This window comes from Danio rerio, chromosome 19 (genome assembly GCF_052040795.2).
Source record: "Danio rerio strain M-AB ecotype USA chromosome 19, GRCz13ab, whole genome shotgun sequence".
NCBI classification, from domain to species: Eukaryota; Metazoa; Chordata; class Actinopteri; order Cypriniformes; family Danionidae; genus Danio; species Danio rerio.
In genome coordinates, this window is record NC_141039.2 from 35,261,221 (window position 1) to 35,288,055 (window position 26,835).

Below are 26,835 nucleotides of genomic sequence, written 5' to 3' on the forward strand. Positions count from 1 at the left end.
CAATGTTTTTTCTTTGCTTTGTCTGTTTTGTAGGTTTATTAAATCTATACAATTATAACAAGGAAAAAATGCAGTCAAGTATAACGAAAAAAGTAGTCTATTTAGTTTAAAACAGTTTGAAAAAGTATGAACAGACAGACAGACAGACAGACAGACAGACAGACAGACAGACAGACAGACAGACAGACAGATAGATAGATAGACAGATAGACAGATAGACAGATAGATAGATAGATAGATAGATAGATAGATAGATAGATAGATAGATAAAATGGTGTTCTATATCTTATCCTTAATGTTTAGTTAGCATTTCTAGTATGTTAAAGCATTGTTAATCATTATTAGCATGACATGCAAGAATTACGGTGTGCTAGCATGAGTCAAACGAGCCAATTCCCACTTCTCTACGATGTTCTGATGCTAAGATATAGCTGCTGTTATGTGGTTGTTAGGTTAGTCTGTTTTGTTGCTATGGAGTTGATTGACAGCTTAAACTGATAATATATATCCCCCCATGTCTCTATAACACTGCAGCACGAAGATATCAATCTGGGCCTTTATAATGACAGTCTATGGGGCAGTTGCTAGGGTGTGGCTAAAAAGTTAAAAGGCCATCAGTGATTGGCTGCTGGCTAGACTGAGTTCCTTGGAGGAGATACAGACAGAATTTTTTTCTCAGAAGAATAATAATAAGTTTAAATAGGATTTCAATAGGTTGGCTATCACAAGCCAGCCTAAATAGGGTGTGAATAATGCATTATTAAGTGTTAAGCTGTGATTAATAAATGCTGTTTAAATGGTGTTCATAATTAGTCAATGTTAGTAAATACGTTAACTAATGAAACCTTATTGTAAAGTGTGACCGTTCATTGTTTATTTTAGTAATTAAATTAACCATTCTTTTTAAGCTTTACCAAAAAACATAACATATAGATATTCTTATTCTCATCATAATTTCAATCACACTGAGGGAATGCAGTGCGAGCCGAAATCCTGACCTACTTTCTCCAGTACCATTCAATCTTCCTCAAGAGCCGACAGAGTTTTATCTTTATATGTGACAGTACGGCAATTTTCTTTTCTGTTCCACTTCGCCTAGACCCACATGGAGAATAACCTCTGGAAAAAAAGAAGGGAATATGTATTCATAACCTTAGCGACTGAGTCAGATGCAACAGATTTCACATTTGTTGTTGTCGTGAGGTGAAAAGGCCAAATGGAAATGGTGTTTTGGCAAGATGCTGCTGTGATAATGTTTATTATCATAAAGCTGTTTCCGATACCATTATGGATTATTCATGAAGATGTCTGGAGGCTTTCCAAATGCAATTCAGAGACTAGTCGATGAAATTAATGGTGTGGCATGTTATTATAGTTGTCAATAATCACAGCTATTTTAAAAATAATTTTCACCAAAAATGTTTCTCTGTTGTCTTCCAGAATGCAGTGTCCATGTATTGTCGCCTGGGGTTTGCTATCAAAAAGGGTCAGGTGATCAGCCCAGACCAGCTGCACCCCTCATGGAAGAGTGCGCCTTCGGTCAACAGACTCAAGTACGAAATCACACACCTGACACTGATAAATAGGCTCTTAAAACTCTTGAGAAATCTTTGAGAAATCAGCAAAACTGTGGGAAACTCAAACTCAGGCAGACGAGCCGTTCTCATGTACTGAGCTTTTAAATGGTTGGTCTGAGTGGACACTGACATGGTGTTTTTGGTGCACTATACAAATAGGCTTGGCAATAATTGTTAATTTTCTAATTAATTCATTTAAGTGAGTACAAATGAAGATTGAATGAATTAAATATAGATTTTTAAAATGATTAGAATCGCTATGAAAAAAGAGACCATTTGAAAATCTACTGTCATATTTTTAAATTTATTAAATCAAATTTAATTTTATTTTTATTTAACTCCTTATGACACTTTGTTTTACTCTTAATTTTTTCATTTAATTTAATTTATTTTTTAAAAGAATTATTTATTTTGTTTTAATTTAAATCAAAGTTAATTCATTTTTATTTTTAACTACTTATGGCATTTTTGGTTTACTCTTAATTATTTTATTTTTAATTTAATAACATATTTATTAAATTAATTTTTTTTATTTAAATTTAAAATTTAAATTTAATTTAATCTAATTTAATTTAATGCATCTTTATTTATTTTTTTTACTACTTATGCCAGTTTTTGTTTTACTCTTAATATATTTAATTTTATTTTTAATATTTCTTATTTCTTATTTTCTTAACTTTTTTATTTAATTAAATTTATTCCATTTTAATTTTTTAAACTAATGACATTTTTCGTTTTACTATTAATATATTTTATTTTAGTTTTATTTTATTTTTAATTGAATTGCATTTTTAAATCTTAATTTTTTTAATTTAATTTAATTTATTTTATTTCATTTTTATTTTATTTTGAACTACTTATGACATTTCTTATGAATGTAAATGAAAAACAAAAACAACAATTTTTTTAGACACACTACTAGTGACCCCTATTAAAAAAGGGTCTCTTAATTACAATATTTTTATTTTAAATTTAAAAGAAACATGGTTGGTCTTAGTGGACACTGACCTGGTGTTTTTCTGTGCAAATAGGGCGGGCAAAAAAATAATACTTTTCTGATGAATTCTTTGAAGTGAGAAATAAATAGAATGGTTAGAATCGCTTTTAATACAAACAGCTTTGAAAAAAAAAAGACTTTTCTGAAAATGTACTGAAAACTTACTCTATAGTTATTTGAGTAAAACTAATTTTCATTTTACTCTTTATTTTATTTTATTTTGTTTTAATTTTTAAAATTATTTTTATTTGAAATTCAGAAGAAATGTTATGAGATCTTTTATAGAATAAAACAAAAATTTATATTGTACTCACATCCTTATCTAATAAATTCAGAGAAACCGAGATGGTCACTTTTTCTATATTTCCATATATTTCTATATTTTCATTTTTTTGTATTGCTTTAATTTTTTCCATATTGCTATTGATGATTTTATTCATTTATATGAATAATTATTTGGTGTCCAATTTTGATATCCAGATCAAATTATATTTGTAGAAGTGATTTTAAATACATAGAAAGCATGTTTATTCAAGTAGAAAGTTTAATTTAAGGATCTAATGTGAAATAAAATACATTTTTATTTACTAATTGCACGTTGGCAAAAATGTTGCACTATAATTTTATAGCTCAGACATTTTTAGCTCCTGGCAAGTATTCTTTTGCACCATGCAATGTGTATGAGGATTTTTTCTAAAACCTAAATATGGCAGTATGGATGAGGATGGCTTTAAAATGCTGTGGTAAAACAAAAACACCATAGTGCGAACATAGCTCCAGTCTGTTGTTTATAGTGTTTTATAACTGAGAGTCTATCATTTCTCCAGGGGCACTATGGACCCTCAGAAGATGTTGCTGTCGTGGGAGGGTGGCAGTCCAGTGATGGAGGCAGGTTCCTCGGCCACTGATACAGACACCACCAGCCTGGAGGATCAGGGTGAGAGATGGGCTCACTGAATGATAAACAATGTAAACAGCGGCGGTGCATTATTAAACATTAGTCAGGCTCCGGTCACTACATAAATCATCATAATGAGGATTCAATTGAGTGTGTGATTGTTTTTTCCCCCTGTGCCCTAGACACAGCCAGCGTGAGCAGTTTGAGTATCCCAGCGGCTCCGACTAAGAGGATCGCCTTTCTGTTCGACTCCACCCTCACTGCCTTCCTCATGATGGGCAATCTCTCCCCGGTTAGTGTTTCATTCGCTCATTTAAGGATTTCTTTTTAAAAGCAGGATGTAAGCTGGAACATTTAACTTCCGCTGAAGATTTATCCTAAAATTTTAAATTAAATTTAGGCATCACAACAGCACAAAAACGCTAAAGTAAATAGATTTTCATGTTTCAAGGACCCTTAAAAAGTCTTAAATGCCTGAGTATAAAAATAAGGCCTTAATAAGTCTTAAAATGTCTTAACTCTACATTTCAGAAGTCTTAAAAGGCAAATCAAACCGACACCCCAAATAAGATTTTGTTATCGTTTTGAAATCTATTTAAATCTCCTCATATATCATCAAGCAGAACCACATAGGTGGAACCAAAGTCCATTTATAGTCTTTGTCTTTGTCAGAACCCAATAGAATACTAATGGTTGACATTGTTGCCTCACTGCAAGATGGATGCTGGTTCGAGTCCTGGCAGGGCCAGTTGGCATTTCTGTGTGGAGTTTGCATGTTCTCCCCGGATTCCTCAGGGAGCTCTGGTTTTCCTCACAATCCAAAGACATGTGCTATAGGTGAATTAAATAAACTAAATTGTCCATAGTGTATGAGTGTGTGGGTGGGTGTTTCCTAGTACCAGGTTGCGGCTGGTAAACATATGCCGGAATAGATGGTGGTTCATTGCGCTTAGGTGACCTCTGAAATAGACACTAATCTGAAGAAAAAAGAAGGAAGATCAAACTAAATCATAAAATGAGTATCTATAAAATAATAATGAAAAATTATACATACAAAATATTGTTATATTTAATTGAATAATAGTCATAAGTTATTGACATTATAAAAAATTATGTTTTGTTAGTGTTTTTAATGTAGTTTGGTGAAACAGATTGTTTTGTATTATTAATGTTATTATTATTATCATTATTATTTCGAAGTTTTTCACACTTTATATATGCATAATTAAGTGTTAAGGGTGGTCATTAGTTGTGTTACTATAAAATTGGTCTTAAATTTCATTCTGTGGTTAATTAAAAAGGTCTTTAAGTCTTAAATAAAACTCTTAGAAACCTGCAGATACCCTGAAGGAAATTAAGCATCACAAAACAAAAATAAATGTTCTAAATGCTACAACTGTTTGTAGGAATTATGAAAATTAATTATTAAATATTATTGAACTAAAATGTATTATTTTAATTGTTGCAAATGAAGCACAACATTACAAAAAATTGGAATTCTACAAATAAATTTAGGAATCACAACACTAAATATATATATAATTCAAATACTATGAATACAGGTGTCAGAAAATTTATCAAACAGGTTTAAATGCCACACAATATATAAATACATCACAAAAATCTAATTAAATGTTTTTAAGAGTCTCATCATCATCATCTTACAGACACACACAAACACAAACAAAAACTCAATTAATTTCTAATGTTATAAGTAAATATTAACATTCATTCATTTTCCTTCGGCTTAGTCCCTTTATGCATCAGGGGTCGCTTCAGTGGATGCCTTTCCAGTTGCAACCAAGTAATGGGAAACACCCATACACACTCATTCACACAATTTAGCTTACCGAATTCACCTATAGCACATGTCTTTGGACTCTGGGGGAAACCGAAGCACCCGGAGGCAACCAACGCAAACACAGTTAGAACATGCAAACTCCACATAGAAATGCCAAAAAAACTAAGCCACCGTGTCACTCTGAATATTAACATTTTATACCAGGGGTGGCCAACCCTATTCCTGGAGAGCCATCTTCCTGCAGATTTCAGTTGCAGCCCATATCAAACACACCTGCCTGTAATTATCACGTGGTGTTCAGGTCCTAATTAATTGGTTCAGGTGTGTTTGATATGGGTAGCAACTGGAATCTGCAGGAAGGTGGCTCTCCAGGAACAGGGTTGGCCATCACTGTTTTATACCATTAAGAAAAAACTAAAAATCAAAATGCAAATCATTGAAAAATGCAAAGTTTATAAAAATGGATATTTATTTTGAAAAATGTGGTAAATATTACATTTATTGCATTATTACATGGTTTAAATTGACTTTAAATGATCATTGCATAATAACAAAGGCATTATGAAAACAACAATTGGTAAGTCAATTAATTATTCAATATTGGCAATGATATAATACAATATACTGATTTAATGAGCATAAACTAAAGAAAAATAAAACCCACAATGTTTTAAATCTGACTGCACTATAGCAACAAGAGCAGAACAGGGTGTTTAGCGTAGTGAATGATCGTCTGCTCTGAGAACGAAAGCACTGAAATTCAATTTCGTGCACATAACAATTTTAGTACCGCGTTGAGTCACCAGCATTAAATCTGATTCCTGAAGTAAAATCAGTTTTCTGGTTTATACTCAAGGCTTTTCCGAGATTGTCTTAAATGTGATCAAAGATATATTTAAATATATGATATGTGATCTAAAAATGCCAGCATGTCTTGTGGTTCTTTTGATGTCAGAACTTGAAGAGTCACGCCGTGACCATGTTTGAGGTGGGCAAGCTGTCTGATGAGACCCTGGACAGTTTCCTCATGGAGCTGGAGAAGGTAATACCCCTATTACAGGACACAAAAGAGACTGAGGGACACACAGTGGACAGACAATCTTGTATTGAAATAGAAAGGGGCCACTGCCAGGGGCTGATTATACAACACACACACACACATTTTTCACTCTGCCACTGCTCTCATCTCTCATACACACAAAAGCATAAAGGCTGTTGCATTTCTTATCATGCGGCAAGATGCTGCTGGTGAATACAGTATAAACATAAAGTAATAGTTATCGTCTACTTCTCTAATTGATTGGTTCCATTATGAATCGCTAGCACATTTCTAGCACAGAAATCCAATCAATGGATGGAGTCAGGTTCAAATTTCTTCTTTTATTTATTTGACATTAATTAAAGGTTCTTCCTTGTGGTGGGCCTTTATCAGCGTTAGCGTGCTGCGTTAATGCGAGGCAATAAAAAAATATCATCGTTAATCTTTTCTCAAAGTTAGGTTGGGAGCTGGGTTTACGTTACGCAAGCTATGATAACTTTCACCTTGATATTTTAGCGCGAATGTATACCTGGCCAAAGTGCACTGTAGGTGGCAAGTCTTCGAACCTGTGTGTATTCCTACTGTGAAATTACCGAATCAAACGTGACGCGCTAACATGGATGCATGGATGAATCTGATTAATGTTTTCTCCACATCTAACTATCAGACACCTGTAGAGTTTATGCATTTGAGTAAAACATATACAAATAAAATGGACCGGGTGCTTTTTAAAGTGAATGACTATGAATGAAAGTCAAACCGATGAGCCATCTAACAAAAAAATTGCCCTTCTGAATCAAATAAGCAGGATGCCCTTCTGGATCTTTCACTTACTTTCAAGACACTACTGACTACGCTTACATGGACATCGGTAGTCTAGTTATTTGCCTTAATAGACAATAATTTAATTAAGGTGTTTACTTGAAGTGGAAGAGTTTCTTGTAATTTTGGGTGACTTTTTAACTGCAGTTTCACATTCACTCATAAAAATTACATTCATGCCCCTGTGACACACTGGGGTATTAGAGGCAAATAAGGGGTAAAGATTGGTGAGAGTGTTATGGAATTTAATAACGCACGCCAAATGGAAAGAAAAAAACTTCAGCATTTTGCGATGTGTGTGCGGTCCTTCACTGCAGGTGTTGATCTTGTGTTAAAAGTCCTACATGACGGTAATAGTTTAATCATGGTCTTTACTTCAATAATGCCACTAATATCTGCAAACTCCATATGTCTTAATTCCATTTCTATTCAGTTTAGTTTTGACTTAAGTCGGATTAAGGTAATTAAAAATTGCTGTTTTGAGCTTATGTAGGCCTACAGTTCAAAATGAATGTTTAACTGTGAAAACAGTTAGTAAACACAAGTACATCTTACTGAACATAATTTATTTTCATCACCAATTATCACAGTAGAACAGTTTTTTAAGCAGTTTGTGATGCTTTTTGGAAAAAAATATTTTCTAATGCGGCACCTGGCTTGAGAGACCTGTTCTCTAAGACTTACTTTTAGTCATTATTTGGGTAGCACACATATTCTGAATGCCTTCGGCAGAATTCAAATGAGCCATTTTAATCTAGATTAATTCCAAGTTTACAGTGAGATTAATCTAGATTAAAAAAATGTATCTATGTCCACCTATAGTTTTTACATAGAGGATTTGGGGAATCTCCTTTTATAACTCTGTATAAAAATACTGCAAACTATTTCTTCGATTTCATTGTAGAATAAAATGACTATAAACAGATTAAATCAATCTACGGAAGTCCTAAGAGGCCATACATTCAAATCTTTTTATTTCCTTTGTGTTCTCTGTCTGTCTATATAAAGGATATCCTTTAAATAGTCCAAATAATGGAGCTCATTGACTGTTTGAAATAAAAATACAGCCCTAAGTACCTAAGTATTTGTACATGTAAAGTTGAAGTCAGAATTATTAGCCCCCCTTTAATTTATTATTTTTTTCTTTTTTAAATATTTCCCAAATTATGTTTAAAGGAGCAAGGAAATTTTTACAGTATGTCTGATAATATATTTTTTTCTTCTGGAAAAAGTCTTTTTTGTTTTATTTCGGCTAAAATAAAAGCAGTTTTAAATTTTTTAAACACCATTTTAAGAACAAAATTATTAGCACCTTTAAGCTATATATATCATTTTTGATAGTCTACAGAACAAACTATCATTATACAATAACTTGCCTAATTACCCTAAACTGTGTGGTTGACCTAATTAACCTAGTTAAGTCTTTAAATGTCACTTTAAGCTGTATAGAAGTGTCTTGAAAAATATCTAGTCAAATATTATTTACTGTCATCATAGCAAAGATAAAATAAATCCGTTATTACAAATGTGTTGAAAAAATATTGTTGCTCAAGACGAGATTTATTTTTATAAACTCATTTTGAGAAAACTGCCTTTAAAAATATGTGTTGTAATTGGAATTTCAGACACAAATTGAGAAAGTGCCAATAAAAACCCCCCACAAAAATGCATTGTGGATTTTTTTCGTAAAATAAAATATTGTTTTTATAAAAATTATATACAATAATTGGCAAGTGCATGAAAAAACTGTTTTTGCTAGCCTTTAAAATCTCTCAGACTTTTGCTTTTTTTCTCTTTTTTGTGCACATATTCTCACTTACAGGCCTAATGACTGTCTGTGTGTGCCAGAGTTGATGATGATGACTATGATGATGATGCTTTTATGTTATAAGGTGGAGAGCACCGCTGAAGGAGAAGCTCAGAGATATTTTGACCACGCTCTGACCCTCAGGAACACAATACTCTTTCTGCGCTACAACAAAGATCTCACGCCTGACCAGGGCCCTGATGTACCAAATATAGGTATGTGTTAGTATCTGAGGGCATTTTATTTGTGTTAAAAATCATAATATTGCTGACATTGGTTATTTGTTATTATTAGTCACTTTTATGACGTAGTTTTAATTGAAACAAACATGTCATTTAAAAATGCTTTAATTTTATTTATTAACTGTATCACATACAGTTGAAGTCAGAAATATCAGAAGTATCATCTTGCAAATATTTTTCTTCTTTTTCAAATATTTCACAAATTTTGTAAGTGTAACAGAGCAAGGAATTTTTAACAGTATTTCAGTATTTAAATGTGGAAGTGCGCTCGTTTTTGCATTTTTTTTATTGTTTTAGAACTTCCGATTTGGTTTCCAATGGGAGAAATCACTAGGAATAATAAATGGCAGAAAACTGTTAAACTACTTGCTCTACAAACACACATGTTCATGACTATACAGAAAAAGTACAAGAATATAATAGGAAAATATCAGTTTGCAACATCAAGCAGTTGAAATAGCTGTTTTTAACGTCTAAAAATGAATGGAAGTGAACGAGACCGGAAGTCTCAAGCCAAAGAGATTCAAATGACTGCGCCCGCTCATACGTGAAGAATAAGGTCAATACAATGATTTGTCTAATTACCCTGATTTACCTAATTAACCCAATTAACCTGGTTAAACTTTTAAATTATATTTTAAGCTGAATACTAATATCTTGAAAAATATCTAGTACAATATTATGTACTGTCATCATGGCAAAGATCAGAAAAATCAGTTATTATAAATTAGAAATTAGTTATTAAAACTACTATGTTTAGAAATCTGTATATTTAACTGTACATAAACACTGGTGATTATACTAAAAATAATATTTATTTATTATTTACATTTAGTAAAAACAATGCAATGTGTAAAACATTAATTTCAGATTTTTTTTAATATTATATTATCACTGACATTATGTAATTACAGTTTTCCCTTCAAATTTTAGGTAATTTTATTTTTAATCTAAAAGAAATGAAAATCTGAAATTTCTCCTTTGGAAATAGCTAAATGAGTACCTTATTTGTTATTTATTTTATTTAAAGTAACAAATACATGGTTTTTAAGTTTAACGTAAAAGAAACAAAAAATGTATTCTTCCTTTTGTAAATTTATTAAAGAACAGTGTGTAAAACACGCGTTTCTGCATTTTCTTTCATGTAACTTTGCACGATTAAGTTTTTTTTTTTTTTTTCAGAATTTCATTTAGAATTTCCTCACTGTATGTTTTATTTTTAAATGTCAGCAAGCATTTCATTGAAATTCTAATGCGATGAATGATGCATACATCCAATTACGAATTCTTGGCATGTCAGCTAACACGCTTCACTATCCATGTCCTTATTTTTTAAACAGTATCACTTGCACACTCTTTACTGAATTAAATTTAATTTCAATTATGGACCGGTACAAGTATCCACATGTTCACCCGTCCTCTTTGGCACTGCTGTGTGTGATCAGGCCTGCCACTGGACCTCCTCCGCTGTGAAAGCCTGCTGGGATTGGATCCCGCCACCTGCAGCCGCGTGTTGAACAAGAACTACAAACTGCTAGTTTCTATGGCTCCACTCAGCAACGAGATCCGGCCAATCAGCAGCTGCACACCTCAGGTATCCACAGTTCACCCACGAGACTGTATTCAGACCCACAGAGAGTGATGTGCGACTGCTGAGACTTACGGGACTGTGTGCTCACTCTGTGCTTGTCCTCTTGAGAGTATGATTCAAGCTAAATAGGTCTTTCTTTGCCTTTGGGGTTCTTTATAAAAGATGCACCGTGTATAAATTGGCTAGCAACTACATTTATGCATTTCCATAATGTTTTTTTGAATGTTTGAAAGCACAAATAAGGTCAGCGTTTATCCTAGGGGTTAGTTAAAGTATACATCACTTCACAGGAGAGAAGCAATGGTGGCCACACAAGTCTTCACATTGTTTTACATACGTTGTTCAGTAACGTGGACACCTCCAAATGGTGTTGAAAGAGTCACATGCTGTATTTATAAGATATAATTCACCTCAAAAATGTAATTTCTGTCTTCATGTAATTTGTTTGCGCCCCAAAAATCACACGTGATGTGAGCTGACCGTCAGCTGTTACCACAGGGAGGGAGGGCGGACGTGCGCGCGCCTCTGAATGAAGTTTACTTTAGTGAACAGAACCTGCATAAGCTGTGAATACCAGGTAATAAAGTTGTAAATAACATTCAGTTTGTGGCACAGAGTGATCGTTTGGGAGCCGCGCGGGATGTGAACCGCTCTTAGCAGTGAAAATGAAACCGAAAGCGCACACAGTGTTGCCAGCACACAGTGTTGACAGATGTAGCTGACTGATTCCAGCCCAAAAAGTATCCAAAACCCGCCGAAATGCAAAAATACCCACCCAGTCTCCTGTATACACGAAAATCACATCAGTGACAGATTTTAAGCATATGTCTCAAAGATAATAATTCAACATCAGAATTATCATCAGCATTAATGACCAGGACAAATCTAAAGTCTGTTCAAGTCCAACATTCCTAGTCTATACAAAATTTAGCATTTTAACCAACAGTACCGCTACATAAAGCCTATTGCTGTTTTACCACATGTTTGAGAAAAACAATAATATTAGTCCACTCATATTAACCTTTATTTTACATCTACAGAATCGTTAGAAAATTGTGATCTTTATTTTTGGCAAAGAAATTGCGATTATTTAGCCAGAATCGTGCAGCTTTAGAAAAAAAAGTTCACCTCGAAATTGAAATTCTGTCATCTTTTACTCGCTCTTCAATTGTTCCAATTTTTCCAGTTTTTTTCTAATGCTTAATCAAAGACTATAGAATACACAAGACATATCACCGTATAGTTTTAAATGGGAAAAAGTGTAACGGTGTATAGATTTTTTGCAATCACGTGGATCTGGTAGCGCTCGAAATTCAGATGAAGGGCAGGAAGTAAAAAACCTAATGGGAGACATTAGGGAAGTCTATATTTTGGCGAATTATACCATATTTCAAGATTTAAATAGAAAATAACCACATGTTATATGTTAGGGACGATCTTTATATGATGAAGAGGGCCGAGTTTTCTACTGAGCTAAAATATATTTGCTTGTCATCAAGGCGGTAGATACTGTATAAGCTATTGTGCTGCATAAAAAATCCCATAGAAATACTATAGTTTGGAAGCATACTATAGATAATTACTTGAATTAAACTGCCGTAGTAATTATATTGTCAACAAATTACATTGTTAAAAAAATTTATGAATAAATGTTTATTACATGCCACATTTTCTTCTGTTTTTCAGCCAGTTTCTTGAACTTTTTCCTCCAAAGTCTATAAAAGCTATAAAAGCATTTCTTATTATGGGCAATTTTACCAATTGTTGATAACTTAAAACAGAAATATTTTGACGTTGTGATAGCGATTCCTATGTAGAAGTATCACTTCCTGCCCTCCATTTGAATTTCGCGCGTCATCAATGATGTCAAAATGAAGCCCCGCCTTCTAGTAAAGGAGCCAATAATGATCACTATAGATTGACAATTCTTTGGGGGAGGGGCTCGGACAAGATGTGAGTTTTGTGTGATTCCAACATTTAGAAAAACTTAAAGACAGAGTTGTTGTTTAAATTTTATAGTTGATTCCTAACATGAAATTTAATCGTAAGCTTGGCAAGCAATTTTGGAGAATTAGATTTTTCCCTAATCAAGCAGAATGCCCGAGAGGCATTTCAAAGATGACAGCCAAGTGAAATGACTTGCCTTTAGGCACTTCAGTTTAACATATAGCAAGATATACTGAGGAATGTCAGTAAAAGGAAGCCATTGACATCCAGTAGTAGAAACAAGAAATATTTTGGAAGTCAATGGCATGCTTCAGAATATGTTATTTTGTGTTTAACAGAAGAAATAATTTAATAAATGTTTAGAATCACTTAAGTGTGAGTAGATGTTGAGGAAATTGTCATTTTTAGTAAAAATATTTATTTGAAAAGTAAATACTACCTCATGTATCAGTCATATTTGCCTCCAAATTTTGCCATAAAATTCAGAGGGTGTTTAATCTTCTGGGTTTTTGCCTTTGTGATAAACATTCTGAGAGGTGTTTTGGCAATTCAGAGCCACCATAAAGATGCACGCCAGGATCCAGAACCTGGCATAAGATTTAAAGTTACTTAATCTTGCAGCACAAAGCACTTTATGGCAAACAAAGTACGGAATACAAAGAAGCAGACTATAAAACAGATTGTGGACAACAGGAGGAATTGTGCATGGAAAGCATTGTCAATGCACTGTGATGCACGAGATATCAAAATGAACCGAATCGATGGCATGATAATTGTAACTGAACTGAACCAGTAAGACCAGTGTAGGTTCACACCTTTACTATAAAGACGATGAAGTAGTTTTATGACGTTTCTTTCAGCACATTGGTCCAGCCATTCCTGAAGTCAGCTCCATCTGGTTCAAACTGTACCTGTACTCGGTCACTGGCCAAGGCCCTCCTTCACTGCTGCTGTCCAAGGGCTCCAGGCTCCGGAAGCTGCCAGACATCTTCCAGGTTGGCGTCAGCATTCAAATACTGATTTTATAATACTTTGTTTTTTGCACTTTATTGCACATTAGAATTGTACCTTTTTTAATCATTTAAATTTAATTTAATAAAATCTTTGACAAATATGATTACAGCTATATATTTAAATACGCATTTGACCCAGAGAGAGTATGGAAGTAAATCCTGATCAATTTTCAAATGCAATTGCAAATCCCGCATTACCGTTGCAATTCCGCAAATGCGCAGTGACTACCACATTTCAAATGAAGGAGCAAAGTCTACTTGCAGATGCATTTCCCATGTCTTACGAGCAATGGGCCTCACATAACTGAATAGCAAAATTAATTGCTTCATTTGCTTTTTCTTTTTCTCCGTGTTGTGCATGTAACCGGCCAAAACTCTAATGTGATCGCATATCATTTCGCATTTGAATTTCCGATGTCTACACTTAAATCTGTCAATCAAATGACAGAGGAGGGGCTATTTTATTGGGTGTGTTTGTATTTTGAAGTGACATCACTCCCAGTCGACTTTGAAAAAAGGAGTTAATTGGTGAAATTGTGGAGCAAATTTGACACTTGTGCAGCAGGTTGATGACAGCTCATCCAATGCAGATTTCCTTTTACTTCGAATTTGTTTAATTTCGGACACGTTAAATGAGTTTGTGGCCTTAATCGAACAGCACAATCAGTGTTGTGGTTGTTGCTTACCTAATTGAAGTTACCACCAAGGTTTTTATGAAGAAGAGGGCTAAAGGACCAGGACGTCCTTTGTTAGAAATACCACTAGAAATGATACCACTCGGCTGCCTGGAGTATCTGAACGAACCATTCGAAGAAGACTGGAGCAGCAGTGATAACTGCGGTCACGACATCCGGTTCCGAGGAGGACGGTCACACTGTCTGTGCTTCAAATTGGAGTGTGCGCCTACTCTGTGTTGCGCGGTAGATTACAGATGAGTGTTGCGATTTGAAAATTTACTGGGATGTACTTCCATAAGAGGTGAGTTGTCACTAGCAACAGCTTTTGATCTTTAATTTTTTCAATCGGACAGTATTGTTATTTCTGTTAAAAAATCTAATAAATACTGGGATTATGTTGTATAGTTTGAATTTAAAGTTACACAAAGCTTCAAATAAGTGCTGTAGCAGTTACATAACTATGCCAATAGGTGGCGATGAGCAGCTGTAAAAAAATTATTGTTACTGAACCTTCATTCAGAAGATTCATTCAAAAGCACTGATTCATTTAGTAATGAAACAAGTGAGTCGTTGAATACTAGTTCATTTAAATTGAGCTTTTAAAAAATATTCAAATAGTTATTTAATATTAGATACATTTTATATACATTTTTAAAAGAAAAAAAATAGTCAGAACGTCTTGTTATTTTATTGTTTTTTTCATAATTATGGGAATGTTGCTCTTCCTCTGTATTTACAAAAAAATAAAAAATAAAAATGATTCCAAGTTTAATAAAATCTGATTTAATACAAATCTCATTACCTGCCAAATTCCTTAAAATATTTAAGCACATTCTGTTCATTGTAAATAAATGAATTGGAAGAATTTGTTTAATTTATTTGACCGAAAATTTTATAAAACCTCAATGCAGTTAGTAAAATCGTTGTAATTCTAAAGCACACATTAATACATTATTTTGGATGACCATATTCTACATCCTAAGTTTAAGGAGAATATCAATGAAAACCCAAAGTCAATATGGGCTATTCTAAAGAATTACCATGTTTATTTTACATGAATCAAATTTTAACACGAAACAATGCTTTTATAATTATTTTGCATGTTACTCAGGCCTATGATCGACTGCTTATAACATCATGGGGTCATGATCCCGGAGTTGTCCCATCATCCAATGTGCTAACAATGCTAAATGATGCCCTCACCCACTCTGCTGTGCTCATTCAGGTAACAGAGGAGACTCTGAATCCCCTTAAGTTCAGAATCAAACATAATATTTTACTTAAACATACCAAAACAGCAACATTTCTCATTCTGTTCAGGGTCATGGCATGCATGGACATGGTGAGACTGTCCATGTCCCCTTCCCATTTGACGAGGAAGACCTTAAAGGAGGTAAAATCTGTTTATACATATAGGCTCAGTTTCACAAATAGGACAAGGTTTTTGTTAAATTAGGGTATACAGTATAAGCAGCTTAAATAGTGAGTCAATTGTCATTTTTTTGTGGTTACCTATCCCTTTAATGGACTAAACAAGTGATGAAGATTTCCACATCAATAAGGTCATATGGACCTTACCTTTTCAAAATTGTGTATTTCTATGTAATTGTAGATGTCTTGATGTCACTCTGATCAGTCCAGCCATTCTTATTTTTTGTGATATGGTTATTCAGGATGATCAGGATGAATGTATAATGTGCTTTCAAAATGCAGTCAATAAGAAACAACTTTTAGGAATATTGTGACATGGGTCCAAATCAGACCTGTTCATTTTATGGCATTAGACAGTAATAAAGGTAGACTAATTACCTCAGATTAACGACTTAACAAATCCAGAAACAGATCCTGTCTTAGTGATGATCATTACATCACATATCCACCTCACATTCAACCGGTCTTTAGGGCACTTGTTCAGCCTAACAAAGGCGGGAATTCTCTCACTGAACAAAAAAATATAAAGGAAGGAATAAATAAATAAAAATAAACTAACTAAGGTGAAGCAATCAAACAAACAACCCTGTGGCATTTATATGAAGTTGATATTGTGATGCTGGTCTATAAAATAATTTTTGGGTAAAATTGATTCTTATTTAAACTTTAGAGCTTTTATAAATGCTTATTGAATCGTTTAAAAAAATTCTTTGTTTTAAACAATCTAGTCTAATGTGGCCCCTTGGAAAAATGAATTGCCTACCTCTGGTCCAAATGGACTACAAAAGTGGATCACAAATATTAACAACAAATAAATGAACTAATCAGTTAATAAATAACTAAATGAATAAATGTTTGAAGAGGAAAGGGATAATAATTAATAAAATTGATAGAGGGGAAAAGAAGGAAACTAGATACCATCTTTTTGGTTTTAATATTGGTGACTAAATAGTCAAAAACTTAAACAATCTCAACATCTGGAAAAGCACACATATATATATATATATATATATATATATATATATATACACACACACACACACACACACACACACATATATATATATATATATATACTGTTAAAAAATACTGTTAATACTGTTAAAATTTCTTTGTTCTGTTAAACATAATTTGGGAAATAATTGAAAAGGACTCAAAATTTAACCAGAGAGCAAATAACTTCATATGCCTTTCAGATACACCTCTAAAAGTACAATCATACAGTAAAGACATGTCATTTGATCAAACAAAAACAAACACTAGAACACACAAAAAAATATTCTCTATGATCCCTAAAAAACTAATTGACAAACTAAACCATTTTTGTCTCTCCTGAAGGAAAGCGATCTCTAAAAGGACGCCATGTATTTTAAAAAGCTCTGTAAAAGCCCAGCCATTCTAACAGTCCGCTCTGATTTGTGTCCCCTCTCCCAGAGTTCTCCTATTCCAATATGTGTGCGCACAAAGCCCTTAAGATCTTGCGGGACAAAGTGGATCTGGAGCACCAGTGTGGCTACATCACCATGCTGAACCACAACAACAGACATCGCAGACGAGCCAGTGATGCTGACGGTGCGACCGAGAGCCTCTTCTCAATCCACACCGTCCATTTAACCAAGGCCTGATAAAAACAGGCTTCCACGCTAAGGCTTAGCCACTGATAAGTGCTGCAATTAGATTAGAGTGAGAGCAACCAGTTCAAAATCTCAGCAGCAGTGTTTTCTCTTATTCAATGAATGTTTTAATTGCAGGCCGCATGTTTGATTGCATCACTAATGAGAGTGGAACCTGAACGCTACCTTGAGATTCACTGGCTTTGTTTTGCTCGCAGGAGACGCTGAGCTTTGCGGAGTGCTGGATGCCAATGGAAGCAATGAATCTTTCGAGTTGGTGACGGAGGAGAATAATGGAGATGGCGGTAAGAAGCAGGGAACAGAAGGTAGGTCTCTGGCTGAATCTGCAGATTTCTTTGAAAGAAACAAGAGGAGTGGATTTAAACTAGGGCTGTCAATCGATTACATTTCCAAATGTAATTACATATACAGTGTTGCAATTAATTAACTGCATATTATATTCAGCTGAGAAATTACCCACAAGAGTAAAATTTAAAGTTGTTATTGTGATAAATGTGAGCAAACGTAGACATTTTACTTTCCTTTTAGAAAGAAAAATGTTAATTCAACTGAGAGTTGTTTTTAATTTATTGGTATATCAGTATTTACAGACCATTTATTGCTGCTCCATAACATAGGGGCTGTGTCAGAATTCGCCTACTACTCAGTAGGTACAGCATTTGAATTTGAATTTACTACTCGACCGCTAGAGAAGCACGTTCTGTACAGTATGAATGTGAGTAGTATGAATGGAACTCTACATCCATACTACATCCGCCATTTTGTCATGATCACGTAACCAACTTGTGTCAGTTGCATCGCTTCACTCCCATTCATGATTCTCTTGCAGTGCATCATGGGATAGCATAGTATCCATCGAATACACACTTCAGAATATCGCCAGAAGTTGTAGGTCATCCGGATACTTCTCGCACACTGTTTTTAGAACTCTATAAATTCGGACATATCCCAACAAACACATTTATATTGTAGCGATGTCTGTACAACGTTACACTTACGTGCTCAATTCGTTTTTTACAATGTAGAATTGTAAGATGTGAGAAGGCTGTAGCAACATTGTCGTGTGAATTTCAGCAACCATGAGACGGTTGTTCTAACTACATGTATAAATGCTTTTTTCCTGGCAGACTATCAATACTGCCTAGAATACAGGATAAGCAGTAACAATTTTCCTGTATTGCTTAATATTAAATATTGTTCATTCTTTTTTCTTTTTTAATTTAACAACAGTATGTGTAAGCTTTGAAGTGTAAAAATGCCACACAAATGAATATAATCAATTGTTTTTGTTATATATTTCACATTTAATACATACAGTACACATCTTATTATAAGAAAACAGTATAAAATGAAGTTATAGATTATATTAGATTATGTTAAGATTATATAAAATAGTTAACTTTATATAATTAAACTCAAAGGGTAGCCTAAATGAAAATGTCAATTGAGAAGGTAAACAAACCAGAAAAGTAAACAAGAAAGTATTCAAACATAAATAAATGAATACATAAATAATTAAATAAATAAATAAATAAATAAATAAATAAATATATATATATACATGCATACATACATACATACATACATACATACATACATACATACATACATACATGCATGCATGCATACATACATACATACATACATACATACATACATACATACATACATACATACATACATACATATATTAAAATGCAGAAGCTCTGGACTGGAGAATACAGCAGATAGAGGAGCACAGCCGAAAACCAGGGGCCTCATGTATAAAAAAACTTTGCGTATGCCAGCTTTCACGCTCGCATTTCTATTTACTAATATATAGTATATATATATGCGTGTGTGTTTGTGTGTGTGTGTGTAGGTATATGTATATATATATATGTATATGTATATGTGTGTGTGTGTGTATGTATATATAAATATGTGTATGTATGTATATATTTTGTGCAATATAACATAATGTTCGTCACCAATCTGCTGTATGAACTGTAAGAGACTTACACAGGTATTACAAATTATTACACTTCATATTTCCAAAAATCTAGTTAATCAAATTAACATGTTAAATTGACAGCCCTAATTTAAAAGCTGAGTTCTGAGGGCTAGTAAGTAATTTCATTTAAATATTTATTCTTAATTTCATTGTATTTTTTACTGTCTCAGCATCGTCCACTGAGGATGAGTGGGTTCCTCTGGAGCTCTGCTTCGGGATGCCTCTCTTCAGCTCTGAGTTAAACCGCAAAGTGTGTCAGAGGATCGTCTCCCACAAACTCTGCAGCAAAGACAGGTGACTACCAGAACAAATGGCTCATTTTTACTGCGCATAAGAGTGTTTTAAAATTACTGTGTTTGCAGACATGCTCTGGCATACAGAGCTATAAAGGGCACCAGAGCTCATAGTGTCTCAATTTTCTGGAGAAAAATATTTGAATTCTGCACATTACTTTCTAAACCCAGTCCTGTCCATTATCTGTACAGTACTAATAAGAGTGGCAAAAAGAGCTAGTATGTTACATTACTAGTACATTTACTAGTATGTTACTAAAACAAATGCTGTATCTGTTAATATTATTATTATTTTATTTTATTTTACTAACAATGTAACTTTACAAAGATCAATCAACACTAATAAATTATTTTTTTTTAACATAAGCAATGTTTTTTCTTCCATAATGATACCTTGGATGTATTCATTAAGAAATATTAGGCATATTTAAATGTTTGTTTCAACAACCTTCAATAGATGTAAATATTTACAGATTAAATAAATATTAGACCCATAGTATGTATACTCACTACTTCAGATTTACTTGCTCTCCAGAATTTTGCATTATATATGTAAATAACAAATTGTTATACCATCATACAAAGGCAAACAATCACTTCAAAATCAAAACTTTGCTTTAAGCACTGTTAGACTGTTTGGGACTCATAGTTACTCTTTTGTTGCTTCTATTGTTCTTCTCATTTGTAAGTCACTTTAAAAAAAAGAAAGTCTGATAATTTATTAAATGTCTAAAATAATACGTTTTATACTTTGTTTCCTTTGCAGTCTTCAAGAGTTGCTACATTCCAGTCGAAAACTAGCATTAAAAGTTCTCAGTTTTGTTCAGTCATTCCAGGTAAATCCTCATTGATTTTATACTGTTACAAATATAACATGTTTCAACAGTGGAAAAGCCACCATTACGTCTCACTTTTCAGAATAAAATGACTGTTAAGCATATTTTACTGGACTACACTATTTTTTATGCAAATAGACAAGGGTTTTAACTGAATAACAATAACAAATTAACAAATGTATTCATTTGGAATGTCTTTAATAGCATTTTAACTTTGTTTATTTTTGGGGTGAACTATCCCTAAATTACAAATTTTTCACGGTTTATTCAACTTGTTTGAATTCAACTTGACACAAGCTGTTTGAGTTTCTTTCTTCTGATGAGCTTAAAAGGAGAAATTTTAAATTATTATAGGAAACTGGTAGCCATTGACTTCCATAGTATCTTTTTTCCTACTATGTTTGCCAATGGCTACTGCTTTCTAACATTCTTTAAAATATTATTATTTTATTTTCATCAGAGGAAAGAAATTTTTTGGTGATCTAGTTTTTTGAAAATTGAATAAATACACACACTAGCAGTGCCAGTGTCTTACATCAAAGATGTCATTCAGTTGTACAGTATTACACACACACACACAGAAAACCTGGCACACTTAAAATAGCAAGAACCAAATGAAACCCTATAATGTGTAAGAAATTTCTATGGTCTGTGCTGAAATATTTCATCAGCTACAAATTGCTCTTTTAGAGTGCAATCTCTATAAAAATGTGCAGAAGGAATTGGAGACGCCTAGTATTTTTTCACTGTCAGGTGTTCTTTGTACGTGTTATGAGTTTCCTATTTTTCACCGTCTCTCGCAGGACGGAAAACAGCCTGCGGACCCTGACAGCGGGGTCTCGGGTCCCCTGAGTCAGCCTCCGGCAGAGTCTGGCGTCCCCCTCCCCGCAATCAACCTGCTCTTCAAGGACGGAGAGCTGAAAGAATGGAGCGGGCGAGCGCCGCCCTCACTACACATCTCTGCCCCACAGAGAGATCAGCCCACATAAAATACCACCCTCCAAATAACCCAGATCTACAGCAAACTCCACTCACGTACGTCATCATGAGTTACCATGTGGCACTCATTCACACACACAAACACACACACACAGCAATCAAGTGCTGTTACATCTGGATGCGAGCGTCCAGAGATTCCTGAGTAACTCTAAAAACCCTGATGGGTTCAATCACACGTCCCATTCACCCAATTGCAAAATTACTTTTAACGTGTATATAGACTTTGCTTCGAAAAACATAGGACCAATCTTGGGTTGGATGAAATCACCTTACTCGTATCGTCATGTTTTGTGACCCGATGCATGATATCACTGCACAAAATCTCAAAAAAACAAACAAACAAACAAAGAAAAACTACTTGACTGAATCAGCAGGGTTTGAAAACATGAGGTTTACTTTTTGCACAGAGCCTGTGGACGACATTCAGGTTTATTTTGATTTTGGAAATCAAGATTATGGTTTATTTGGTCAGCAGAAGAGCATTATTTCTGCTTCAACTGAGACCAAAGACCAACTTTTTATGTTTTATGTTGATTTTTTTATTATTATTTTACTTTTTTTTGGATGCCTTATTTGGTTATTTGTAGACTACTGTATGCATTTATTCCACTAGGCCAGTTTGAAAACATTCCCAAACTATTTAGTCAGTCACACAAACCTTCAAGTAGTGACAATAACATCATCAATGATCCATCAGTACGTAGGTGTGTTGAATATCAGTATAAGTTTAGCGTTTATTGTGCGATTATGCAGTAACACAGCATTAAAATCCCCTTCAGTGGCCTGACCTTTTCCCTGAAGGTGCTGCCAGTGTTTCCCCAATCAAACCTAATAGTGGTGTATGATGATGAAGACCGATTAGAGATCTTGGTGCTGCATGATGAGTGTGTAGATTCGTTGTGTGTATTGTGCGCCGTTTTCTCCTCATCTCTTTATTTCCCCTGTCCATTCCTTCCTGAAAAGATACGATCCAAAAGTACTCCGGCCCTGTACCTGATCCTGTCACAGTGTTAGGGAGAAAAAAAATAAATAAATAAACCGATAGTTTTAAAAAGTCACCCTGCATTTTAGGAAACTCTCTGTTGTAGTGTACTTGATGGGACTGTGAACATGCTCTTGTAATTAAATGGGTTCAGAAGTTACATTTCCCCTCTCACGCCATCCCATTCTCCAAAAACAAAATATATGTCATAACAAATGAATATGTAAAAAGTATATGAGAGTACTAATAAATATGTTACAAAAACACCCATTACAAGTGTTAGCATGCTGTTTCTCATTTCCAAAGCTGTTTTCTGTAGCTTGTTGATGGCTCGGCTACAGGCAGGCCGGCTCCCCGGTGACTGTAATTATTATAGCAACACAAATTCAGGGTTTCACCAGGGGGCAGCGAGGCCCTGAAATGGGGCATGTCATCATAGGAATAGCACACACACACACACACACACACACACAAAAACATTTGATGATGCCTGTCAACAGTTTGTGTTCGTCGTCTTTATTTTCCATGCCTCAGTATGCGCAGGGCCAGTGAACGTACTGGTTTGCCTTTTGTCATTAGTTTTATAATTAATCTTCTTGTCGCTTAATAATTGAATTTGGTTTTATCTGGAGACTTGCTCTTTAAAACTAGGTCGCTAACTGAAGTCGGAAACTTTCAATATTTCAAGAAATGTGTGTACAGGAGGAAATTTGACTCTGCGGGTGGCTAGCCCATCCATTTTTATTGTAGTCGTGCTGCAGCTTATGAAACTTTTACACTGAGAAATACAGACTTGTACGAAAGGAGAATTACTTCTATGCAGCCTTTCATGTTGCTAAGTGGTGCATGTAAAAATCTGAACTGAATGTTAATATGTATAAGTCATAACACATTTCATTCATTCATTTATTTTGAGTTAGTTGCTTATTTATCAGGGGTTGGCACAGCGGAATGAACCGCCAACTTATTTAGCATATGTTTTACGTGGAATTTTATGAACGGGATCATGGTTAATGTACTTTTTTTTCTTGTGGATTTAGCTATAAACATGATCAACAGATGGGTTCAATAGAGCTCACAACAGGTGCCCTAGTCAGTTACATCAGTCAAAAGCACAATAATTTCCCATGGAGAAACAGTTTTTACTTTCAGGCTGTTGGATTTAGGTAAATATCCACTTTTTGTTTTCTAAATCAAAGTATTGTAGGCTGTTACTACTGTAGTAAAAGGAACCACCGTGAACAATTCAGCGCAACTCTCTGAATGAATCAAATTGTAAATCACACTCTAAATATATTCTTTTGTAAATGATTTGAATGTCAAACATAAATACCTGCAAATGGCAAAATATTGCTGGGAAAATAAATCTGATGACCAGGTCTAGCACAAGGTCTCTAAGGTCTAACACAAAATGTACTTTATACAGTAATAACCTTAATGAATTATTACACGTTGTCTGTGTATTTGTTGTTTATTTGGTTATTTGATACTGTACGTAGTTCCAGTTAATCCTCAAATTGCGAGTGAGCAATGATCCTCCGTGATGTTTAGCTAACCAGCTTCACACTGTTGCTTATTTTCAGCGATGTCTCTTTAAGTGAGCGAGCCGAGCTGAGCGTGTGTAAGTGTGACTCTGCCTGGCTTTCTTCAGCTCTGCCTGTTAGTTCGCATAATATCTGATGGACCTGAACAATGCGCAGCAGGTGCCTTTCAAAACAACACAATTTTGACAAAACAATTCGCTTCACGCTACTGTAGGACGCGAGTAACTCTGTTCTGAGACCGCAACATTTTTATTCACATTATGCCATAAGAGCCGTGAAGAACTTTCTGTTTGGAAACATCAGTGGGCTGCCTGCTAACTAAACTAACTGCGCGAAGGAGCAACAACAACAACACTGGATGTAAGCTCGCACTTAATAACACGTAGCTCTTATGTAAAGTGCTTTGTTTTGGTCTTTAATTGTGATGCTCGCGGATCTGGCAAACGCAGCGTTGGTAAGCAGACGGAGAAATCCACTTCCAGATGTCCATCATCATCTCTCTGTGCTAGTAACAGGTGGAGCTCATTTCACTCCATCTGTCCGCTGCTGAAGTGGCATTTATGGGCAACCAGGTTGACAAACTGTCACACCTAAGTTACGCTGAAGTTCCTACGACCGACCCAAACGGACTGGACACGGAAGAAGACGGCCCGCGGATCGGCGTCTCATACATTTTCGCCACCGACGACGACGAGCTGGACGACGGTCACCATCAACATGTCGATGCATCGCAGCAGACGGAAGAAGAAAAGCACTATAGCGAGCTGGACTGCGCGGTTTACCACAGAGACGAATGCGTTTACGAGAAGAGCGGCAGCACTGCGGAACTGGAGACGTTCAGTCCGGAGAATTTACTGAACAAATGCAAGCCCGGCGACTTGCTGGAGTTCGTGTCCGCCGGGCAGTTCCCGCACTGGGCTGTGTATGTCGGGGACTTCCAGGTGGTGCACCTGCATCGGGCGGAGGTCAAGAACAGTTTTCTGACCGATGCTAGCCAGGGCAGGAGGGGCAGGGTCGTGAACGAACTGTACAAATTCAAAGCCCTCTGTCCCGACATGGTTGTGCAGAACGCGATGGAGCAGGTGGGCGCAAAGGACCGAGAGTTAAGTTGGAGAAATTCGGAGTGTTTCGCCGCTTGGTGCAAATTCGGGAAACGGGAGTTCAAGATGGGAGGGGAGATACGGATAGGAAAGCAGCCGTACAGATTAAAACTGTGCTTGCCCGACAAACGCTTTCATGTACTGGAGTTTCAGAGTTTGGAGGATTTGATCATGGAAAAGAGGAGAAACGATCAGATCGGCAAAACAGCCGTTATACAGGAGTTGGCGCATCATTTGAGCAATAGCGGAAGTGAGACGACCGTTCATTGACATGCAACAGGTAGTGGAGAGAGAAATTTAACCCGAGAACAACAAATGCGTGAGTCTCACGAAGCCAGTCCAGAACAGTTCACTGCAAAGAAATGTATGAAAACTGTTGTGTTCTTATGATACAGATTCTTAATTTGTCAGTACTGAGTACCAGACAGTGACATTCACTACCAGCTCATCATATCAGTGCATTGGTCCCAATGTTCTGTCATGTCAAGGATTTACTGAGCTAGCAGAAGGGTTTCATTTTCATTAAAAAGAAAAACATTAAGGCAAATACTTGTCTTCGAAATTTTGTAATTAATTGTAACCAAATAGACAACATTATAACACAAGATCTTGCTTTATTGGTTAAGATACTTTGGACTTATGGAAGTGCCATCTCCATTTTCTCCATGAGAAAGTAGCCTAGATATTTTTTTAATGACTGATAAACCTTAAAACACAGAATTGCTGTGACCTATTAAGGTTGATAATCGATGCATTTGTTTTTGTTGAACTAATTTGAGTCACATTAATTCTTCTTTTCCTAAACAGTAGTGTTTAATAGGCAGGTTTGTGCTGAAAAAATGCAAAATTCTACCAATCAGAATGCAGCAGAAATCTATCTCTGTCAAAAGAGATTTGTAGCTCCGCCCACACCATATGCACATTTTGATATACTTTGTTTCAAATCAAACTTTCATGTCCTAGCTGCTTAGTTTAGTTTAGTGCAGGGCTCATAAAGCATTAGCAGACAGTATTTTTCATGGGACAAAAAAATAGGAAATTACCTCCTAGAATCAACACTGCTGAAGTGAACAACACGATGTTTTCTGCAAGACATTTCCTCTTCAAATTCTCATTGTTCTAAAGCAAAATCTATTTTATTGGGATTTTTAATGTAATGCAATAAAATGACACATAATTAATTTTAATAGAATAAAATTAATTAATTAATTGAAAATTAATGTGAAGCTAAATGATGAAAATGAGAATTGGGAGAAATTTTCACCGTAAACTGATCTCTCAATTGCATTCAATATCTGTCTAGTTTGTATGAATTCATACAATTTCTAGTATGAAAATGAACACTAAACACAACATCACTGTACAAATTTATACAAATTAGCCATTCATTTGTCAAAATGTCATAAAATATTGTGAATAGATTAATTAATTAATTGGAGAGTTGAGTTGAAAATATCCTAATGGTCCTAAATATATGCTGCATTTACTTTAAGCAAAAAATCCCGTAATTTTAGGGCTTTGTGAGACTCATCTATTTGTTGATAGCTAAAATGATATATTATGACTAATTAAATTTGAAGTCTAAATAATTTCACCTTTAAATATTATAAGT

At 34.7% G+C, this 26,835-nt stretch overlaps 2 protein-coding genes across 2 annotated transcripts in view; both read left to right on the forward strand.

Moving 5' to 3' along the window:
• Positions 1-22,849, forward strand: part of fam91a1 (family with sequence similarity 91 member A1) — a 42,305-nt gene extending 19,456 nt beyond the window's left edge. The window contains 14 exon segments of the mRNA NM_200441.1: positions 1,441-1,553; positions 3,402-3,511; positions 3,655-3,764; positions 6,229-6,315; positions 9,027-9,156; positions 10,629-10,777; positions 13,582-13,716; positions 15,523-15,636; positions 15,732-15,804; positions 17,277-17,414; positions 17,674-17,781; positions 19,640-19,763; positions 20,529-20,598; positions 21,402-22,849. Of these exon segments, the coding sequence (NP_956735.1) occupies positions 1,441-1,553; positions 3,402-3,511; positions 3,655-3,764; positions 6,229-6,315; positions 9,027-9,156; positions 10,629-10,777; positions 13,582-13,716; positions 15,523-15,636; positions 15,732-15,804; positions 17,277-17,414; positions 17,674-17,781; positions 19,640-19,763; positions 20,529-20,598; positions 21,402-21,587 (1,647 nt within the window). The 3' untranslated portion in view covers positions 21,588-22,849.
• A 1,408-nt stretch (positions 22,850-24,257) lies between these two features.
• Positions 24,258-25,770, forward strand: lratd2a (LRAT domain containing 2a). The gene has a single exon (NM_001044880.3). It carries the CDS (start codon positions 24,684-24,686, stop codon positions 25,491-25,493), a length of 810 nt encoding a protein of 269 aa, NP_001038345.2. The 5' UTR covers positions 24,258-24,683; the 3' UTR covers positions 25,494-25,770.
• Positions 25,771-26,835: the final 1,065 nt, after the last annotated feature.